Source organism: Micromys minutus (assembly GCF_963924665.1).
Source record: "Micromys minutus genome assembly, chromosome: 11".
Taxonomy (NCBI): Eukaryota; Metazoa; Chordata; class Mammalia; order Rodentia; family Muridae; genus Micromys; species Micromys minutus.
The window spans coordinates 31,359,066-31,378,994 of NC_137980.1; the positions used below are offsets into that span (position 1 = coordinate 31,359,066).

Here is a 19,929-nt window from a genome sequence, read left to right on the forward strand (position 1 = left end):
TACTGAATTGTGCTTCAGGTTTGTAAAATGATTGGATTGGTACAGAATTTGCTCTGTCCACATACAGCAATGATTCTAGACTTTTTCATATAGGATGTTATAACTTTTTATTGTTAAACACAAGTGATAATATCCATGTGAGGCTCTGGATATTCTCCACAGGGTATACAGTATGTGGTATATACCTTGGTATATGGTACTCCTGGCTCAGTTAACAGTTGTTTCATGGCTACAGAATGAATCATTAGTTCAATATTAAATTTAAATCTGTTTGTGTTTGCTGTGTTCTCTATACGACAATTCTGTCCCCCCCCCCCCCTTACCTCTCCTTGGCTGAAAATGCTTGTTCGGAAGTATGTCGAGAAAATAGCTAAGGGCTGTACGACAAAGACTTACATACATGTTAATTCTAGAGAACTTTGGGAGCACCTTTCTGAATCCCACTCAGGTTAAGGCTCAAGACTCAAACTAACGTCTGATGAATTTTTTATTCTGGATACAAGTCTTCAAGGCTCATTTCTTTAAATTCTTCTCTCCTCTATCTTTTTATGACATGCTAATGGGTCAGAATAACAAATGCTGCCCGGTGCACAGAAGCTTAAAGTTTATGCCTGCTCCATGTCTGCTGTTGTGGAAGCAACTCTGCGTATGCTTATGTTTATTAATGGCTGCTCCCAGCGAGAACCCAGTGTTAAAAGACGAATCGCTCCCTATTTCTGTCTTGATCTTATGCAGCTTCCATTGGCTGGTGGCATCTGTTTAAAATTTGGAAACCATTAACTTTTTTTGCATCTAGTCGGTCTCTGTAGAGGCCATGATTAATCTGGTTGAACTCTTAAAATCAAGTCAAGATCTTTCTTTGTTTCTCCCTAAGGTAGAAGTCTGAAGGTGGGGGGGGGGTAGAAAATGTGTGTTTATAAACTTTAGTTTTGATCCTCTGTTTCTGATTTCATAAAATCAGAATCAATCCAGATGTTTTTCACAGGTGATGTAGGGCTCCGCAGACTAAGCCATCCAGTACCGCAAAGTTTGATGTACAAAGTCAGAGCAGCATCTGCACATCAGCTGTGCAAATTCCACTGTTATGGGATTTGCTCACATAGGTTTATGACCTGCAGATGGTTTACTTTTTTAAATGGTTTTATTTTTCAGTCTGTAATTATGTGTAGGCTCCTGTGAGTGCAGTGCTGATGGAGGCCAGAAGGGGGCACTGGACCTCTGGTAGCTGGAGTTGACAGGTGGTTGTCTGCAATTGCTACACTTAACTACTAAGCCATGTTTCCAGACCTGATTTACTTTCTAAAAATGTACTATTATTTATGTGAAATTGGCTTAGTAAACCTAAACATGCTACTTGATTTCCACTGAAGTAATAATGTCAATGAACGAAAACATTTTGGTGCCAGCCTTTTGAATTTATAATAAATGTTTTAAAACAAATAGAAAGCTTTGGAATAAAAAAATACACAACAAATCAACAAAAATTAAATCTTATAATCCATAATCTTCTTCTAGTACCCTAATTAGTGATAACTTTGGGGTTCCCATGAGGCTGTGTGTGTGTGTATGTGTGTGTGTGCGTGTGCGTATGTGTGTGTGTGCGGGTGCGTGTGCGTGTGCATGTGCGTGTGTGTGTGTGTGTGTGTATGTTGTGTGTGTGTGCATGTGCATATATATGTCCCTGTTTAGAATACAGTTGGAAGCTATGGGTCACAGGGGTGATTTCTCAGCATCCATCAACCTTGTATTTTTGAAACAGACTCCCTCACTGAGATCCAAGGATAGCCTAAACTGCCTGGCCACCCAACGCCAGGAACCCTTCTGTCTCCCAGCAGTGGAATTAGAAGCCTGAGTGTGCACAGAACTCAGGTCTTCATACTTGCATGTTCAACACTTTCTGGACTATCTCCCCATTCCTCCTGTGAGGAGATATCCCCAAATATTTTGCAAATGTATGTGGTATTCATACATGTGTATGCATGTTCGTGTGTGTCTGTGTGTGCATGCACGCACATACAGGGATTCACATATATCTGTTCCAAGGCAAGCTGGAAGTTGATGTTAGGTGTTGTAAATCTATCTCTACTTTATGAAGCATGGTTCTCACCCAAACCTGTAGCTCACCAATTTGAATAGTCTACTTACACAACTTGCCCCAGTTTTCTCCTGTCTCTGTATCCTGGGCACTAGAACAGTCAGGCTTCCATGTCTACCCAGAATTCATGTGGGTACTGACTTAGTTCATTATACTCGCCCAACAAGTGCTTTACTCACTGAGCTACTTTTTGAGCCATAAAGATATTCTTCATAAAACAATCAAGCTTCCCACTACAGTCAGTCACTTTCTGTACAACTTGGCTTTAGGACCCAAAGGATATAGAAAAACTTCACACTGGTGTTTTCTACTCAGGGATCACTGTTCAAGGTTTTTCACACCAACACTGGCAGAGAGACAACACTTACTAGGGCACCAGGCAAGAACAAATTGCTAATAGAGCAACACAGTTTCTACCTTTACCCTGTGAGGAATGCAGATGTGATACTTCTAAGTCAAGGGGATCTTTTTTTTTTCTAACTGTAGCCCAGTGGGTGTCAAACCCCTGTCAATGTGGCTGTTCCTTTGCATTTAATCTCTGCCCTGGTGCCGTCCAAATCTCAGCCCTGTTAGGATGTTTTTGACAACTCTCTAGAGAGAAGAACCACAGGAAGAGTAGGTGAGAAGGTCAGTTGTAGAAATACTCAGGTGTGCCGTCCACACTGCTGAAAGGGCAGGAAGGATGAGCCCAAATGCTAACTGCTCTCTATAGAGGGATAAAGGAACTGTCATTAGCTCTATAAGAACCCAGGGTTTTATTGCTTATCAAAGGATAGTGACTGCCCTGAGTCTGTTTATGAAGTAGACTGGAAAGGGGAGGGCTGTTAGAAAGTGGAACTCCACTTGCTCATTCCCAGTTCTCTGCCTCCCCGTAGGTTCCTGAGCAACATGGGAAATGGTTCAGTGAAACCCAAGCATGCCAAGCACCCAGATGGCCATTCGGGGAACCTCAGCAATGAAGCCCTGCGGAGCAAGGTGGCCGAGCTGGAGCGGGATCTCAGGAGGAAGGATGCGGAACTTCAGGACCGGGAGTACCACCTGAAGGAGCTCCGGGAGCAGCTGGCCAAGCAGACCGTGGCCATCGCCGAGCTCACGGAAGAGCTGCAGAGCAAATGCATCCAGCTGAACAAGCTGCAGGATGTTATTCACGTGCAGGGAGGAAGCCCACTGCAGGCCTCTCCTGACAAAGTGCCTCTTGATGTTCACCGAAAGACTTCAGGCTTGGTCTCTCTCCACAGCAGGAGAGGAGCGAAGGCTGGAGTGTCTGCAGAGCCAACAACCCGAACCTATGACCTCAACAAACCCCCTGAGTTTTCCTTTGAGAAAGCGAGAGTCAGGAAGGATTCCAGGTAAGAGGCTTCTATGCTCTGTTCCTTCAAGTGGCCCTCACAGTAGGAACGAGGCGAGGTGTCCGTGACACTTCCTGAGTGGCGGGGGGAGGGGGGAATGTGGAGCCCTCGGCTGTGGGTATGAAGAGCTTTGTGGAGAATGCATCTCTTATTATGTAGCTTTTTCTTCAGAGTAGGAATTGCCCCTGGAGGCTGAGGTAGATAGATTCTGAGACAGGTGCCACCGAGGGGCCAGATTTGGAAGGTGTCATCTACGTTCCCTCAACAGTCCCAGAGGGCAGACGATCGTTTAGGAAGTGTGCACGTCTCTTCCTAAGGAAGCTGACTCAACAATCCACCCAGAGCACAGTGGGATGGAGCATGCACAGCAAAGATGGCTGCTTAGCCTCTGCTCTGAAAGTCCTGAGAAGGACCACCAAGGGCACTCGAGGTGGGGGGGGGGACTCCAGCCATTCACTGACCAGTTCCTGTTGAGTGCTGCTCCTGCCAGTCACCATGCTGGCTGTGTAAGATAAACAGACAGATCTGTCTGTCTTGTGGAGAAAGATAGCAGAGAGAGAGAGAGAGACAGACAAGGACTGTACAATCATTAATTGGGATAAATGAATTAGTGAACAGAAATGCTGTCAGAGGAGCTGGGAGGCGTTGAGGGAACAAGGGTTGCCATGGAGGCCCAGCTGATGGATGAGGTGACCTTTAGCTGAGACACAAAGGACAAAACTGGCAGAAATTAGGTGAAAAAGAGCAAAAGGAACAAATTAAAAGTTAGAATTGATTTCTAAAATCAGGCTGCTTTTTCTCTCTGACTGTCTCAAATCAACATGTGGTAAGCATGCATGTTTATGTGAGCAGTATGATATTTTAACACAGGCATACAGTGTGCATTGACAAAATTGGGAATTTAGGGTTTGTGTGTTCTTATCATGTATTTATGCTTGGAATGAAATACTGAAATTTTGGAAGGAAATAAAGAATTTCTCCACTCCTTTCTTCTTAAGTATATGTCAGTGTGTATTTAGGAGTACAGTTCTGACTAGAGTTTGATTTCCTGGTTAGGAGAGAAAGATAAGTTATGATCTCCTTTTTGTGTGGTTTTTCAATAATCGCTCGTTAATCGACATGAGCTCTTGGCCTTGATGCCATCTTGGGCAGAGCCAGCCGCTCTGTGCAAGATCTGTGAAATTAAATCAACTTTTAATTTACTCACAGGCACAAGTAACATAAATCAAGACAAAACATCCAACTTAAACAAATAGCTGATTAATCTTGACAACAGAATTATGAAGGGAGGTTTAATTCTTCAATTTGTTGACAGCAGTTGGAACAGTGAATAATCAATAAATACCTGAAAGGAAAAATAGTCATACTGTGCAATTAATCATAAAATTCTGTATCTGAATAAATCTGATTAATATTATTCATTATAATGGTTTTGTGGATGGAGTCCAAAGTTTTATTATTAGTTGGTTTAGAGGGGTCTTATCCATTTATTCCTTTCAAAATAATAATTATTTTAGTGGCATGGATTTATAAATTGTAGTTATTATAGGCATATGCATATTTTCAGAACTTGCATATTACCTGCCATTCTGACTATGTATTTTGATATATGAATGTATACTTATTTGCTATCTATCATGTCATGGTACTCACGTAGACATTATGTGGGTATAAGTAATAGATTATTTACTGCCAGCCCCAAATCTTCTCAAATTGAATCTGGTTTTTACATATGGGGCAGTATCTGAGTAAACGTAGAACAAATCTATCTTTGACTTTCTCTCTACATAAGCCACTATGTTCCTCCTCTTGAAACCAAGGATTTGTTTGTTTGCTTTGTCCAAAGGTTAAAGACCTGCTCTCATCTTGAGTCAAAGCACTAGTCTCCTGAGCGGAATAACATGAGACAAACACATTCTTTTGAATTGATGGTTAGTTGGATAAATAGCTGGGTTATTACATGGTAAAGAAAATTATTATTTATGTACTTAGAGTTTTTAGGCTAATCCCCTATGTTTTCTCTTCTGTGTACCATGAAGTGATCACAGAAAAGGCAAGGCAGTGTGCCTCTGAGTAAGATTATCAGTTAGTACCCCCATGGCAAGCCAGATGGGCACAAGTCTATGTGTAGGTCAGAATAAAGAAGGGGACTAATTGATTTTTTTCAGTACTGGAGATCAAAAGATGGATTGATTTTTTTAAATGATTAGTCCTAAATAGAACAGCAGATAATTCTATTTAGATAATTCATGCCCTAATAATTCTCATGTACCTTTACAGAGCTTTGAGGTCATAGGTGAGCTACTTAAGTAGAATATGGACCCACCACCCCTTATTAAGCAGCTTGTGTTTCAGTTTTACTTGATAAATGTACAAGATGACTGGTTGAGCACAGCTAACTCAGTCCGTTCACAGGGGTGATCTTACAGAGTTTTAGAACTATCCACCAATAACCATTCATTTTCCCATTCCTAAACACTTCTAGTTTTTGAGAAAAACCCAAATAAATCTTGAATATTTTGTAGGCAATTTATGAAGAAATTTTATAATAATCAATGTTCTAGAAGTCAGGGCGCTAGGAATACAGGGTGTTGCTCACTAACGAGGCCTGAAATACACAGCCCATTGAGTCGGCCATTTTCCACACAGAACCTGCTAGAGATGTAAGAATGTACTCATTTTAAATGGCTCTTCTGTTCACTCCCAGGCTCCCATAATTTATTCATTGAGCTTCTGTAATGTTTCCTGGATGGACTGAAATCTAAATTTATACCTAATATGCATGTGCCAGATGCATTTTTGGATAACTTTTGCTCTCCACGCTTGCCTAGAAAACTGTTGAATATCATGTGATAGTTTCTTTTAAAAGAATACCTTTGTTAACAGAGGTCTCTTAAAATCAATGTTTAGGGATCTATGAACCACTATAAAGGTCAGAGGACAATGATTTATCGGGTAGAATTTGATGGAATGACAAGTTAAGAACCTTAAAGTTTACTTTGGATAATCCTCAAGAAACTGTCACTCACAGCACCCCAGCCTGTGACTTTTGAGGTATCTACTCACCCACTCTGTGACTGAAGAGAGAAGGTCACGATTTCAAGTCAGTCTCAGCTCATGCCTGTTTCATTGACTTGGATGCACCCAACACACATTTAGAGTCTGAAGAAGCCACCTGCCCATTTCACCTCAGTGCTGCTCCAACATGGCTTGGGCCAAATCCATCCAAATATTTGTTCTTAAGGATTAGGAGTGGTTCGGTGCTGTCTAGTAGGACTGTGTATAGTGACTGTGACCTGTGCTGTTTGCACGGTAGCCAGTAGTCAAATGGGGCTCTCGGATGTTTAAAATGTGGGTAATGCCTGTAAGGAAAGGAATTTTCAACTTCAGTTACTTACAGTTATACCTGTGTGTGTCTGGAGAGTACTGGTTGGTGCCATTCTAGAATATGTGCTTTTCTGTTACTGTTGTCGCTATTGATGGGGTTGTGACCTCTGTGGGCTTTGGGAACACTTTATAGAGAAAGTAAGAGGAGTTTTAGGCCCAGCCACAGAAAATGTGAATGCTGCAGACAGACTGAGGTGATCACAGAGCAGAATTTCTGTGAAGTGGCTCTGGATGTGCATGGTGCTTTCAAGTCATTTGGCAATGAGCCTCTGGACCAGTTTAGATCTTCAAATGCAGACAGCTGAGTAGGCATGCCGTCTGCTTCTGTTACGGGCATCCAGGTTTATCAGAGCATCCTAACTCCTGTGGGGCTTAGTACATTCTATTAGGTGTTTTAGTCTCGGATTTCAATGCAGTGTAAGTGAATATGTGGAGACCTTGGAGCTAGAGGAAGCTTAGGGATTGTTTCATGCTACTCTTCTCTGGGAAGAGTATAGAAAGACATGCAAAATATACCATAGTAGGTGGAGAACTCAGACTGACTCTAAGATTGATATAGAGACTTCTGATATTTTGGATCTACTCGAAGACGAGTCCCACACTTCAGGTCCCACAATGTTTTATGACAACAAACTCTACCGGTTAGTTATGGTGGTGCCTCCTCCGTCCTCCATGCAGATTTGAGTAGGGCCTGCTCATTGCGCCAATGATTAGCATCAGCCGTGTCCTGAGGAAGATCTGTGAGCAAAGGGTGTGAAGAATGGATTTGGCCCAAGCCATGTTGACATGGCAGAACACATGTGGTTCTGTGAGTGGATCCCGTGCTTCTCCAGGCTGAGTCCAGGAAAGGGCTATGTTTCTGCCTGTGTCTGACTTATCATGAGTATCAAGGTCAGCATCCAGAGGTCAGACAGTCAGTGGAATGAAGTTTTCTGTTTCTGTAGATGTTGCTTAGCAAACTCCGGCATTGGAAGAGCAAAAATTAGAAGCTCATGCTGACTGTCTGGTGGAACACAGGCACATTTATCAGAGACATCTGGCAAGTGGCTGCTATGAGCGCCTTCTGCTAAGAACGCTTAAACTATCATTTGAAACTATTGTTCTTCTGTGAAAAGGAAAGATAAAACAAAGGCTTGCCATGGGCTTCAGATGTGGATTCCAGTTTTGGGGAGGACAATTAGTTTTGTTTGTCACTCCCACCCCAAGGGATGAATAGGTAAAAGTGGGAAACGCTGGTGAATCATACACTGTAGCAAGATGGGGTGGGGGGGTGGAGCGAGGGAGAGTGTGCAGTTCTCATTTGTGCTTTCTTTCTGAAGGAGTGCTGAAAGTGTGCACCAGAGAAACCAGCTTCCCTCACTCAACAGGAAAGTTTTTATGGGAAGAAATACTGGTGATCTATTAACAAATGTCTGCTAGTCACCAGTCTGGTGCTTCATGAACATGGGGACATGAAATACAACACTCGTAGATAATCACTTGATTACATTGCATATTATGCACACACACACACACACACACACACACACACACACACACACTAACTTGTGCTAGTTTCAAGTCTAAATACTGCATAGTTGCGAAGAGATGTAATGCTTACAACTCTGTAGACCATCACAATCCACTTTGCATATGAGAAATCTGGGCCATGAGGTATTACATCACTCACTTAAGGGTGCAAAGTTCTTCATTTCTGGACAGAAATTCAAAGGCCCAGAAGCAGCTCCAACTTCTGCTCTGCACGATTTTTCCAAAATTAGAATTAGAAGAGGACTTTCCATATTTTGGATCAAAAGCCTTGTAATAAACTAATGACCAAATAATAAGAAATGGGTCATTTAAATGCCATAGTTAGCAAAACAAACAAACACCACCAAGAAAATTCCTCTCTGCTTTTGTTTTTCCAGCAAGGGCCTCTCTGAAACAAATTTAGAACCAGGAATTTGTGTGGGGTGAGGGTAAAAGGAGTTGAGTTGGTAACTTAGGTATCATTACCCCGAGAGCTGTCAACAGACAATTACAAATGTCTGGAGTAAACTGTAAACCTTTACCTATCAAGTCTGGTAGTTAAAAAGTTGGTGTACATGCTTCAGATACTGCTAGCTTAACCTCACTATTTAGCATAGCAAATGCTGGATCACTCAGTCCAATGAAAGCATGGGAAAACAGAAATCCAATTGTTTGATCTGATTGCTAGAAGCCATGGGCAATGATTGCCAAACGCCATGTGTACTGGAAGGCGTCAGTGTGTTTGGAAACAGAGGTTATGATTTATAACAATAACGCTCACATAGGCACCCAGAGCCAAGCTAGCTGCTGAGGGATGGGATCAGGAAATAATAACTTTAACTATTAGCTGCTGTTTCTCTTCCATACATTATCTCTTGGATGCTTTGGACTTGCCTAATCAGGTATGTGTGCTTTCTCCATTGTACCAAAGGTGAAATTAAAACTCGGGGTAATTTGTCACTAGACTGAAACTTGTAGTGTTGATAGATTATTGAAGCAGGATTGCAGTTTGGGTCTATCTGATGTCCAATGTATATTCTCCATCAACGCAGCTTACAGCACAAATGGCTTCCATTAGATTTGTAAAACCGGGCTTGGAGGGTTTTATAGGGCTAGGGTGAGTGAGGAGTACCCTTAAGTTTTATAGAAAAGGGTAGGCTAAGTATGGGGGAGTTTTAAATGTGTCTAGAATTAAGTGCAGCTGTCTTGCCATCTAGAAGCAGTTAAATGAGTGAATGACCTCTCCAAGGGCTGCCATCTGGCCTCTCTCACTTCCAGCCACTTCTCTCTAGGAATGCAAGGTCTCTGTGCTAGAGCACTCCCTCTCTTCGTCTCTTTGCTTCTGTCCTCAACAAGTTCCTGCTTCATTTATTTCTACCCATTATTCTTTCCCACCACAACCCCAACTTCCAGTCTGTCAGCAGCCAGGTGTCAGAAAAATATGTAACAAAGCCTCAGAAAATGTCCAGGATTTGAAGCCTGACTGCTTTGAATAGTCTAAAGTTCAAGTGCTCATACATAAGCACCGTGATAACCCTGAGGACACTAGGCCATGTGCTACAGTCTCATGATGAAACTCTGTGATATTTTTATACTATCCAGAAGCCAGATTGATTCTAACCAATAGCTTCAGGTTACAGCAGGCGAGGGATAGCCCTGTACAATAACACATGCAAATCAATACTCATTTACTGAATACTAAATCAATGAAACTCAATTCTTTAAATATAGTTAAGCCACTGTTACCACTGTGACCTCACTGTGACTTGTGCTTTGCAAGGTCATGGTCATCACCTGCAGTTCCTTTTTAAAAACATTTTTATTGTTTTAGAATTTTATAAGTGTAATTCAATCCTACTCCTTTCAACACTTCCCAGATCCATCCTTCCCTCTTCCCAGATCCAGTCCCCTCCCTCCCACATCCTCCTCCCACAATCACCACCATATCCCTTCCAGATCTACCCCTACATCCATACCTCCCCAGATCAGTTCCCTTTTCCTTTTTTCTTTTAATAATTCACAGTTTCCAGTCTGTGTTGTTCATATACTCATGTGTATGGGACTGTGCACTAGAGTATGGTCAATTTACCAGGAGTCACAGACCTACAGAAAACTGACTAGACTCTTTCCCAGAAACCACCACAGCCCATATCACCTTAGTTAAGAGTCGGACTCACAAGTCCCTTCCCACTCCATGAAAGAATGTTGGCTAGCTTCATCTTTTGTGGGCAGGCAACCATATCTTTGATGAGTTCAGGAGCACAGTTGTCCCATCACATCCAGAACACAATGTTTTGCTGTGGTCTTCCATAACCCCAAGTCTTACAATCTGTCTCTCCTTTGCAATGGCCCCTGAGCCTTGAGGACATGGTATATTCTAGAGGTCCCAAGTGTGAATGAGCTTTCCAATAATGCTTATTCTCCAAGCCTTGTAGATTTTGGAGCTTCTGCATTAACCACTATCAATGCAAAGAAATTTCCCTGATGGGTCTAAGGCCTGCACTAATCAATGAGTAGAGAGGGACCCATGAGAAGGCAGCTTGATACTATGTATATTTACGAAAATAACAGTAATACACTCACTACTGTTAATGAGCTACTGAATCATGGCTTCTTGACTAGCTTTGCAGTTCCTTGAGTCTAACCGAAAACATTCAGGTCACTATTGCAGCCAAGGGCATATATCTTGCCACATGGATCATTAATGCACAAACACCGGATTCACAGCTGGTTAAGAGTCTTGACTCTCCCCTGCAACCGCTCTAGTAGCCTGCATAGCAACTTCTAGTTAACACAGCCACAGCTTAATACCAGCTATTTTGACACATATTTTATTTTGCTTTCTGGATCCTTAATTTGTAGGTTCTGTAGACCTTCTTGTTCACATGGGTTTGGAACTGTGTAGGCTGGCTTAAACCCCTCTCTTGGATGCCTGGGCAGAAGCTTCTAGCTAACCGTTTTGACACCCTTTTAGTGTCTTCTGAGACAGAATGTACTTTCCTCATACTTTCTGTTTTTCCTCATAATTGGTCTATTCTAGACAGTGCATATTTCTTGACTAGGCACCCATGAAAGACAGCAGTAGAAATAGTGCAGTTGAGAGACAGTATCCCCCTGCACCAGCCAACTCTGTCGGTCAGAGGAAAGCACTGTCCAGGCCCTGGTCTCACAAGCACTGCAGTCTCTGTAAGCCAATACTGGTCTCTGCCTGACTTCTAAGATTTAAACAGCAATCTAGGTCTGAAGCACGAAGAGCTAAGTCAAGGTCAAAGCTCTCAGGCGTCTAGACTTTATGGAAGCACCTTCTTTGCAAAGCATACCTTTCTCATCCTGTGATTACACCTCCTGCCTCAAAGTCTCATTTTAAAAATAATCCGTCTTTGAAGTAATTTTTATTTTTAGTTATAAATATCTCAGGACATTCTTAACTGGCAGGTGTCTTTTTCTTTAAATCTAGAACCAGCAACATCTAGAAGAATTTAATGTAAATTTCTATATAATTTATATTAAAGTATGAATGGTCAGGAATTCTCACATCCCTTGAAGCCTTCCAGTAGTATGTTCTTTCATACCAGCACAGCTGGGTGGGTGTGTGTATGTGTGTGTGTGTGGGGGGGGTGTGATTTCCTAGCATCTGGTTTGGCAATCTTTTCAGAAGTTATAAACCAAGCTCCCAGGTAGGAAGGAAAAAGACACAGGTGCTCCCAACCCTCATCCCCCCCTTTCCACAGGAGAATAGGGACAGGGAGCTAAGGAGACACCGGAAGAGGTTACTGCTCTGTATGTCTTGGGACTAGGAACTCAGAGAAGCACAAGTTAAGCTTGTGCTTAACACAATTTTCAATGTAAACATGCATTTGCTACCTCCAAGCATTCTGGGTTGGAATCCGGTGTACTTTGTGCAAGTCACAAGGCTGCAGTGGAGGGCTTAGCCAGCCGTGCTTTGTTTTCTAGTTCTTTTTAGACCAGTGCTTCTCAACCTCCCTAATGCTTTGACCCTTTAATACATCTCCTCATGTTGTAGTGAACCTCAACCATAACATTATTTTTGTTGCTACTTCGTAACTGTGTTTTTGCTACTCTTATGAATCAGAATGTAAGTATCTTGTATTCAGGATATGTGGTATGCAAGCTCTGTGGGAGTTGTGACTACCAGGGTAGGAACCATTACTGTTCTAAAGGAAGGTTCTTTTCCAAGCTCATATAACTGCTGTAGAACTAAATGCATTGTGGACACAGGACCAAGGTCTCCGATTTCTTACTGATTTCAGCTGAGGGCTAATTAAGCTCAACTTAGATGTGTTGAGAGTGTTTGCCTCTCTCAGGCCTCCTTACCACATGGCACTTCTTTGTAGCAGTTGGGAGTCTCTTTACATTTGGCTTAGACATGGCCATAAAACCCTGAGGTGGTCTTCCAGTATTGTGTTTTGTTGGCAAGGAAAAGATCCTTGGGTCTGTCCCCATTGTATGGCAAGGTGTTATGTACGGATGTGATGTGGAAGCCATACCAAACTCTTTTATTCTTTGAGGTGAGACTCTGATCAAAATGGCCCTGTGGGTATGTAAGGCACATGTAAGAAGTTCAGAGCCGTACATATATGTTCTTGCCATCACCATAGCCAAATGACGGGAACCACTTATATGTATCATTGGATGAATATTGAAACAGAATGCAGAATGCACACGTACAAGAAATTTTCCAACCTTAACAAGATGTTATATCTTATGCTGTAACACACGTGAATCTTTAAAGCATTATCCCAGTGAAGCAGACCAGTGCCAAGAAGGAAAATGTATAGTTCCACTTATGCACTATCCGAAGTAATCAAAAATTAGAGGTATAAAGTAGAGTGTTTGAGGCCAGGGGCAGAACAGAGAGACTGAATGTATAATGGGTGATCTGGAAGCAGTTGTGATGGTTACAGACAATGGGAATAAGTGTAATGATGCTGAACTGTGCATTCAAGTAGCTCAGTGGCACATTTTATATAACATATGCTTTGTCACAACATGAAGACATATTCAAAGTCCTAGGACTATTAACAGTGTTCTCCCAAATGCTAGGGCATGCTTCAAGTTCCAGATGGGGGATGGGAGGAGGCAGAAGGGAGTCAGTTCTGTATCCATTTGCTATACCATTAAAAGAAGAGAATATAGTATATCGATGTGTTAGAGTAAACACTGCATTAGTCAGTTATTGATTACTCGGTGTTAGCTGATTGCTTACTTGACGGGCATATACATTTGTTATGTATCTTTTTGTTGTCTACGTATCTTCCCTGCCTCCTGGTGCTGCAGAACCATAGAGGGAAGGAGGTCATCCCGTGTTCACATCTATAACACTTCAGAAGGAGAGTTTCACACTATCGTTTTAGTGTGTGTGAGTATGAGTGTGCACGCACACATATGTGCAAGTGCCTTTAACACACTGAACCATCTCACTGATCCACAGCTATTGTTCTTAAGTAGAGCTGTAATCAACTGGGGAATTATTTTTACAGGTATCTGGGTCTAGCCCTGGGAGAGCCTGATTAAACTGGTTTGAGGTGAGAGCCCAGACTTATGATGTAAGATTTCTAAACACTGCTCACTGCTAGCACTAAGAACCCCTGGTTACAAGGATGTGCCCACACCCCTGCTGACTTCCAAAATAATCAGCTAGATGATCTAAGGTCAGGGCTAATACTTAGAACTGTTTGCCATTTATACCTAATTGTTGTGCCACACCATCGGTGCATGCGTATCAAGTCTGTCATTTATACCTAATTGTTGTGCCACACCATCGGTGCATGCGTATCAAGTCTGTCAGGCCAGCCTCCTTGTAGATTTTGGTTGTTTTCAGCATTTCATTATTAATCTCTGTTCTTTCATACTCATGGGGAAAGGGCGATCTGCAGAAACCTGAGAAAGAGAGAAGTGTTGTGAGCAGGAAATAAGAGCAATGTAATTAAATTAGAAGCATGCTTGATTACAAGGTGAGTATGTAAGAGGGTGCACTGGAGGTTACTGATGGAATGACCTCACCCTTCCCCTGCTGGTCTGTCAGTTTATAAACACAGACATTTATTAGGCATCTCATCTTTTTTTTTTTTTTTTTTTTTTTTTGGTTTAGCTATCAAAAATATAAGGTTTTGATACAAAACCAGGAAACACCACCAAGTGTGTTCTGTTTACCAGTTGTATCCATTCAGTAGGTGGCTGAGGTCATTTTTACCCATGCTAGCCCTTGTGTCCAATATTTAAACGAAGAGAAGAAATCTGAATGTTTCCCAGTTCTCTCAATATCATTAAATTCCTAATATATGCCTAATATAAATCTTGGGAGGCTACGTAGACTTGGTCTTGATGATCTGAGCCTCTTTAGGGAAGTTAAAATTATTTCCCCCAATGTGTGGTGAATACGATGCTGGAAGAGACAGGTATAAGGAAAGAAGGGACTTAAGAAAATATCGAGATATTTTGTTTATTTTGAAACCAATTCTCACTATGAAGCCCAGGCTGGCCTTGAACTCAGCAATTTTCTGTTTCTGTCTCCAGACTGCTGGAAGTAAAGTCTTAAGAGAAGACATCAAGCCTGATAGACTGTAGGGATATAAAGTGGGCTGGCACATTTGGGAATAATGAATAGTTCCATGGGTGTGGACACCCTGTGAGGAGACTGAGCAAGCAGAGGGGTTAAAGCATTATGAGTTTTACCGACATTTCGCAGTGATTTTCCTGAGTGAATATAGGTAGAACTTACATAAAGAATGCAAAGTTTTGCAGTTCTCAGTTTTTACATTGGTGGTGAGTAACTGATTCACCTGGGTAATAGCTAACTCTCTAGCAGTATATTTTATGTCCCAGGTACTGTTCTCATTGCATTATGCTGTTAAATAGTTTAATTCTCAGAAATTCTATGACCTGTGGACCGTGTTTATTGTTGTTTTACAGCTTAGAGAATCCAAGAGGCTAGGTGACATGCCAAGTTTCCAGAGTTACTATTTGGGAGACCTTAGAATCAAGCTATGACATCCCTATTCATGATCTTCTGTCCACAGCAAGTTCTGTGTCGGAGTCTTGTTTGATTGTATTAGTCAAGCTGTGAAATACAATGCTATACAATGTAGGATGAGGGATAGAGCTGATGCTTGCAAGAAAGACATGGTGGAAAGAAAGCAAACAAGGGATATTGGCCAAACCTGGAGTAAAGCAGCTCACTAGATAACATGGTCAAGATGGGGTCTGGCCAGACTTGAGACCAGAGGACTCTAACATCCAGGATGCAGAAAGTGGCTTATGACCCCAGTAGTGAGAAATGCAGGGGAACTTTGACAAATGGAATTTCCTGAGCCAACTTAGAAGCCGGGAGTTTATTGCTTTGAAGAATGTTGATTATATAGATTGGGGCCATAAACAGATTATGAAAGGTTGTGAGGTCCCCTCAAATGGGTTTGAGATCCTGCTCACTGGGAGAACTTTGGACAGAACAGAATGTCTTGGAAATGCTTCTGTTTCCAGAACCTTTGTTTCCAGAGAAACATGCTCCAGTTGCCAACTGCTGATGCTGCCATGCACCAAAGATTCACTGCCATGTTATTAGAATTCATGTGCAGAATATTCTCATGGGACAGATGTGGGTACCATGCCCTAATCACAGCTGAGGAACCCACATTCCAGAAGGTTAAGTAGCTGCTCCAAGGATGTGAAGTTGGGAGGTCTCAGAGCTGAGATGTGAACTGTTTCTAGTTCCTGAGCCACATCCATTTAAAAATCATTAAGAGCAGTTGGTGGCTCTGGGGAGATGGCGCCTTGACTAAAGGGCTTGCCTAGGAAGCAGGGGGACATGAGTTCAGATCCCTAATAACCAACCTGGGTGCAATAGTGTTCACCTGTAATCCCAACACTGCAAAGTGAAGACAGGAGGACCCCAGGATCTTTCTGGCTGGCAATTGGGAAGCTCTGGGCTTACTGAGAGAACCATCCCCCAGATATAATACCATGGAGAGTGATGGAAGAAGGCACTTGGGGTTGATCTCCGACCTCCTCATGTGCCTGTCCTCTCACAATGCACACATACAAACTGCTTTGTCACTGAAGCACACAAATAATAAAGCAGACATATCCATGTAATCATCAACTATTACTCGAGAACAGAGCATTAGCAGAGCCTAGGAAGTGTCTTCCTCATCTCCCAGTTTTCTATATTAATCCACTTCAAAGTTACTCTCTATACAACAGCTACAGTAAATTTTACATGTTTTCTGATCTACTCTCATGGAGCTATAGATCCCAATTTTACAGGATCTGAAACTTTTCTTTATATAGCAAAACTCATTTATGTTATATATAGTGGTGGACAGAATTATCATTGCTATACAGTGACTACAGAACGGACCAACTCTCTACCCGGCATTTGATGTTTAATGCAAGTGAACGTTGCTGCCATGTCTTTCGATGCATGAATGTCTGACATCAGGTGGACATCAAATGAGAAATAGCTTGGCAGTACAGTATTTCTAAATTGAAATTTAGCATAGACAGCCAGATTCCCAAAGTAGCTAAACAAACTGACACTCCCCCCAGCCATGTAAGTTTATTACCTTTTCTTCACATTCTCTACAGTACTTGGCAACATTAGCAATTTCACCTTACCCCTTCTGGTGAATATGTTGTAATGGTCCAATGTGGCTTTAGTGTGCTTTTCTTTCCCAATTCAAACTGATGAGCATATTCTGACAACTTTCCACTAGAGTGTGTTTTGGCCCCTCATGGCACTTACTACAGCTATAACCCTTTATCATGTATGACCACACATCTAGGCTGATTCCTCGACTTTGAGTCTTATACCAAAGGTCTTTGCTTCATCTTCATACCACTAATATATTAGTTATCTTGATATATAGTAATTATTAACACAATGTTCCATATTCTTTAATTTTCTGAGACCACTGTTTAGCCTTTTTATAAGAATTTCAAAATCAGCTTCTCAATTTTCAAAAATAAAAAAAAAAAAACACGATTAGAATTTTATCAACTAGAGAGTATTTGACATCATTAAACATTTTATTTTAAGCCTCAGCAAGACAGTTGATCAGTTAATAAAAGCGCTTGGTCTAATGCCCACTGACTTGAGGTTGATGCCTGGAGCCCACATAAAGGCAGAAGGAGAGAGCCAGTGATACAGAATTGTCCTCTGATCTCTACATGGGTGTCACGTGCACTCACCAACACAAAGTTTTGAAAATTCAGTTTGTAAATCAACAACCTCAATATATTCCTCTGATTTTAGTATTTATCCTTCCTTCTTCCGTCACTTCTCTCTTGGAAAGAGCAACATCTTCTCTGGAATTCCTGGGAAATGGGAGAAAGTATAACAGGCTCTGTGCTTGTGTGTGTTATGACGCCTTTGAGAACATACCTCAGAGCTAGTACCCAAGACAAATGCCAAGAATGCTGCACCAGGCCATGCAAATATTGCTTCCTCCACTGCCAGGGCCCATGCGGAAGTCCTCGATTGCAATGGCAGATCTTTTTGATTCTTGTTTTTTCAATTTTCTAATCATGCCTTTATTTACTTCCTTAACTTTCAAGCCCCAAACCTTTTTAGAGGAACTAAAAGTATTACTTTTTTCCTTTATTATATACATATCTTACATTATGTAATAAGTGCTATGTGAATTATATGATTATGTATATATGCACACACATGTATAGATAATTTGTGTTTATTTTGTAATTTCATTTTTGTCTCATTGAAATTTATATTTCTTTTGCTTTTTTGAGTTCATTAAAAATAGATTTTTTTCTTATATAATAAATCCTGATTTCAGTTTCCCCTTCCTCAACTCCCTCTACAGCATGTGTTGTTTGGGGGTTTGACCAACAAATTAGATGTAACCCATTCTCAATGCTGGAAGCTTCATTTGGTGACAAGGAATGTCCAACTGGGCATTGTCTTTCCCTTTATCTGGTGATTTCATTTAGATCACCCTCATTTTTGTATTTCAGGAGGCTTCTACTGAGTAGGTTTTTACCCCTCAAATGGCTCTTACTTTTAACTGCCTCTTCCTGTATTGTCTTCTGTGTCCTCTGTCCTTCCCCCTCCTCTTGACTCTCCCATTCCAGGCCTCCCCACCGTTTGCCTTCAGCTGTCTCTGTTCCTTATCACTCTCCTGGTAAAATCTGGCCATTCTCCCTACTTCTGCTTCCATACACTATGCCTGCCCTTTGTGGTTCTATGTAGTTTGGTTATCACCGACTCAATATCCACATCTAAGCAAATACATACGCTTTTGTCTTTCTGGGTCTGTGATATCTCACTCAGGATGCAAATTTTGTGGTGTAATCTTTCTTTAACAGCTGAATGATACTCCATTGTGTAAGTGTACCACATTTTCTTTTTTCACGTTTTACTGCTGTGAGGCAGCTAGGTTGTTTCCAGTTTCTGGCTATTATAAGTAGAGTCACAGTGAACATGGTTGATCAAGTGACCTTGTAGATAAACAAAGCATCCTATTGGTTTATGCCCAAGAGTGGTACGGCTCTGGGTTTTGAGGCAGATTGGCTTCCATCTTCCTGAGGAACAACTTGTTAATCTCCATAGTGGCTGAACAAGTTTGTGCTCCCAGCAGCAAAAGCCGAATTCTCCTCACACCCTCGCCAACATGAGCTGTCCTTTGCTTTTTCAGTCATAGGCATTTTCACAGGTATACGATGAAATCCCAAAGTAGTTATTAGCATTTTCCTGATGACTAAGGATTATGAAGGTCATTTTAAGTGTTTCTCAGACATTTGAGTTTCCCCCTTTGAAACTTCTCTTTTTAGATTTGTACCCCAGATTTTAATGGGATCATTTGTTTTCTCAATATCCAGTTTTTGTTGTCGTTCTTGATATACTTTTGATATCAGCCCTCTTGGGTGTTTACCTGGTTAAACTCTTTTACCATTCTGTAGGCTGGTGCTTGGTCCAATGACAGTGTCCCTCACTGTGCAGAAACCCTCAGTTCCACGAGGTCACGTTTATTAATTGTTGACCTTAGTGCTTGTACTATCAGTGTTCTGTTGAGAGAGTCTTCTCCTGTCTCAGTCTTCTCTACACTGTTCTATCAGGTTCAATGGATCTGGTTTTATGTTGAGGACTTTGATCCATTTAGAGTTCTGTGGAAGGTGATAAGTATGGATCTACTTGGATTCCTCTACTTGCAACCATTAAGTTTTACCAGAACTTTGTGTTCAAGACACTATCTTTTTCCAGCATCTATCTCTGACTCTTTCTTTAATCAAAAATCAGGTGTCTATTGGTATGTAGATCAATGTCTGGATCTTCAGTTCAATTCCATTGATCAACATGTCTGTCTTTGAGCCAATACCATGTTTCCTTTTTATTGGTTACTTTATTTATTTACATTTCAAATGTTACTCCCTTCCCAGTTTCCCCTCTGCAAACCCTCTATCCTATTACCTTTCCCCCTTCTTCTATGAGGGAGCTCAACTACCCACCCATTTCTGCCTTACCACCTTGGCATTCCTCTATACTGGAGCATCAAGCCTTCACAGGACCAAGGGTCTTCCCTCCCATTGATGCCAGATAAGGCCATCCTCTGCTAC

General features: G+C 41.6%; 1 protein-coding gene across 2 annotated transcripts in view; it reads left to right on the forward strand.

Moving 5' to 3' along the window:
- Positions 1 to 2,980: 2,980 nt before the first annotated feature.
- Positions 2,981 to 19,929, forward strand: part of PRKG2 (protein kinase cGMP-dependent 2) — a gene marked incomplete at both ends in the record, with an annotated part of 84,472 nt that continues 67,523 nt past the window's right edge. The window contains one exon of one of the 2 annotated variants that reach the window (XM_080925131.1): positions 2,981 to 3,444. In XM_080925131.1, the coding sequence (XP_080781257.1) occupies positions 2,984 to 3,444 (461 nt within the window). The remainder of the gene's footprint in view (positions 3,445 to 19,929) is intronic. The other variant, XM_080925130.1, reaches the window with a different exon arrangement.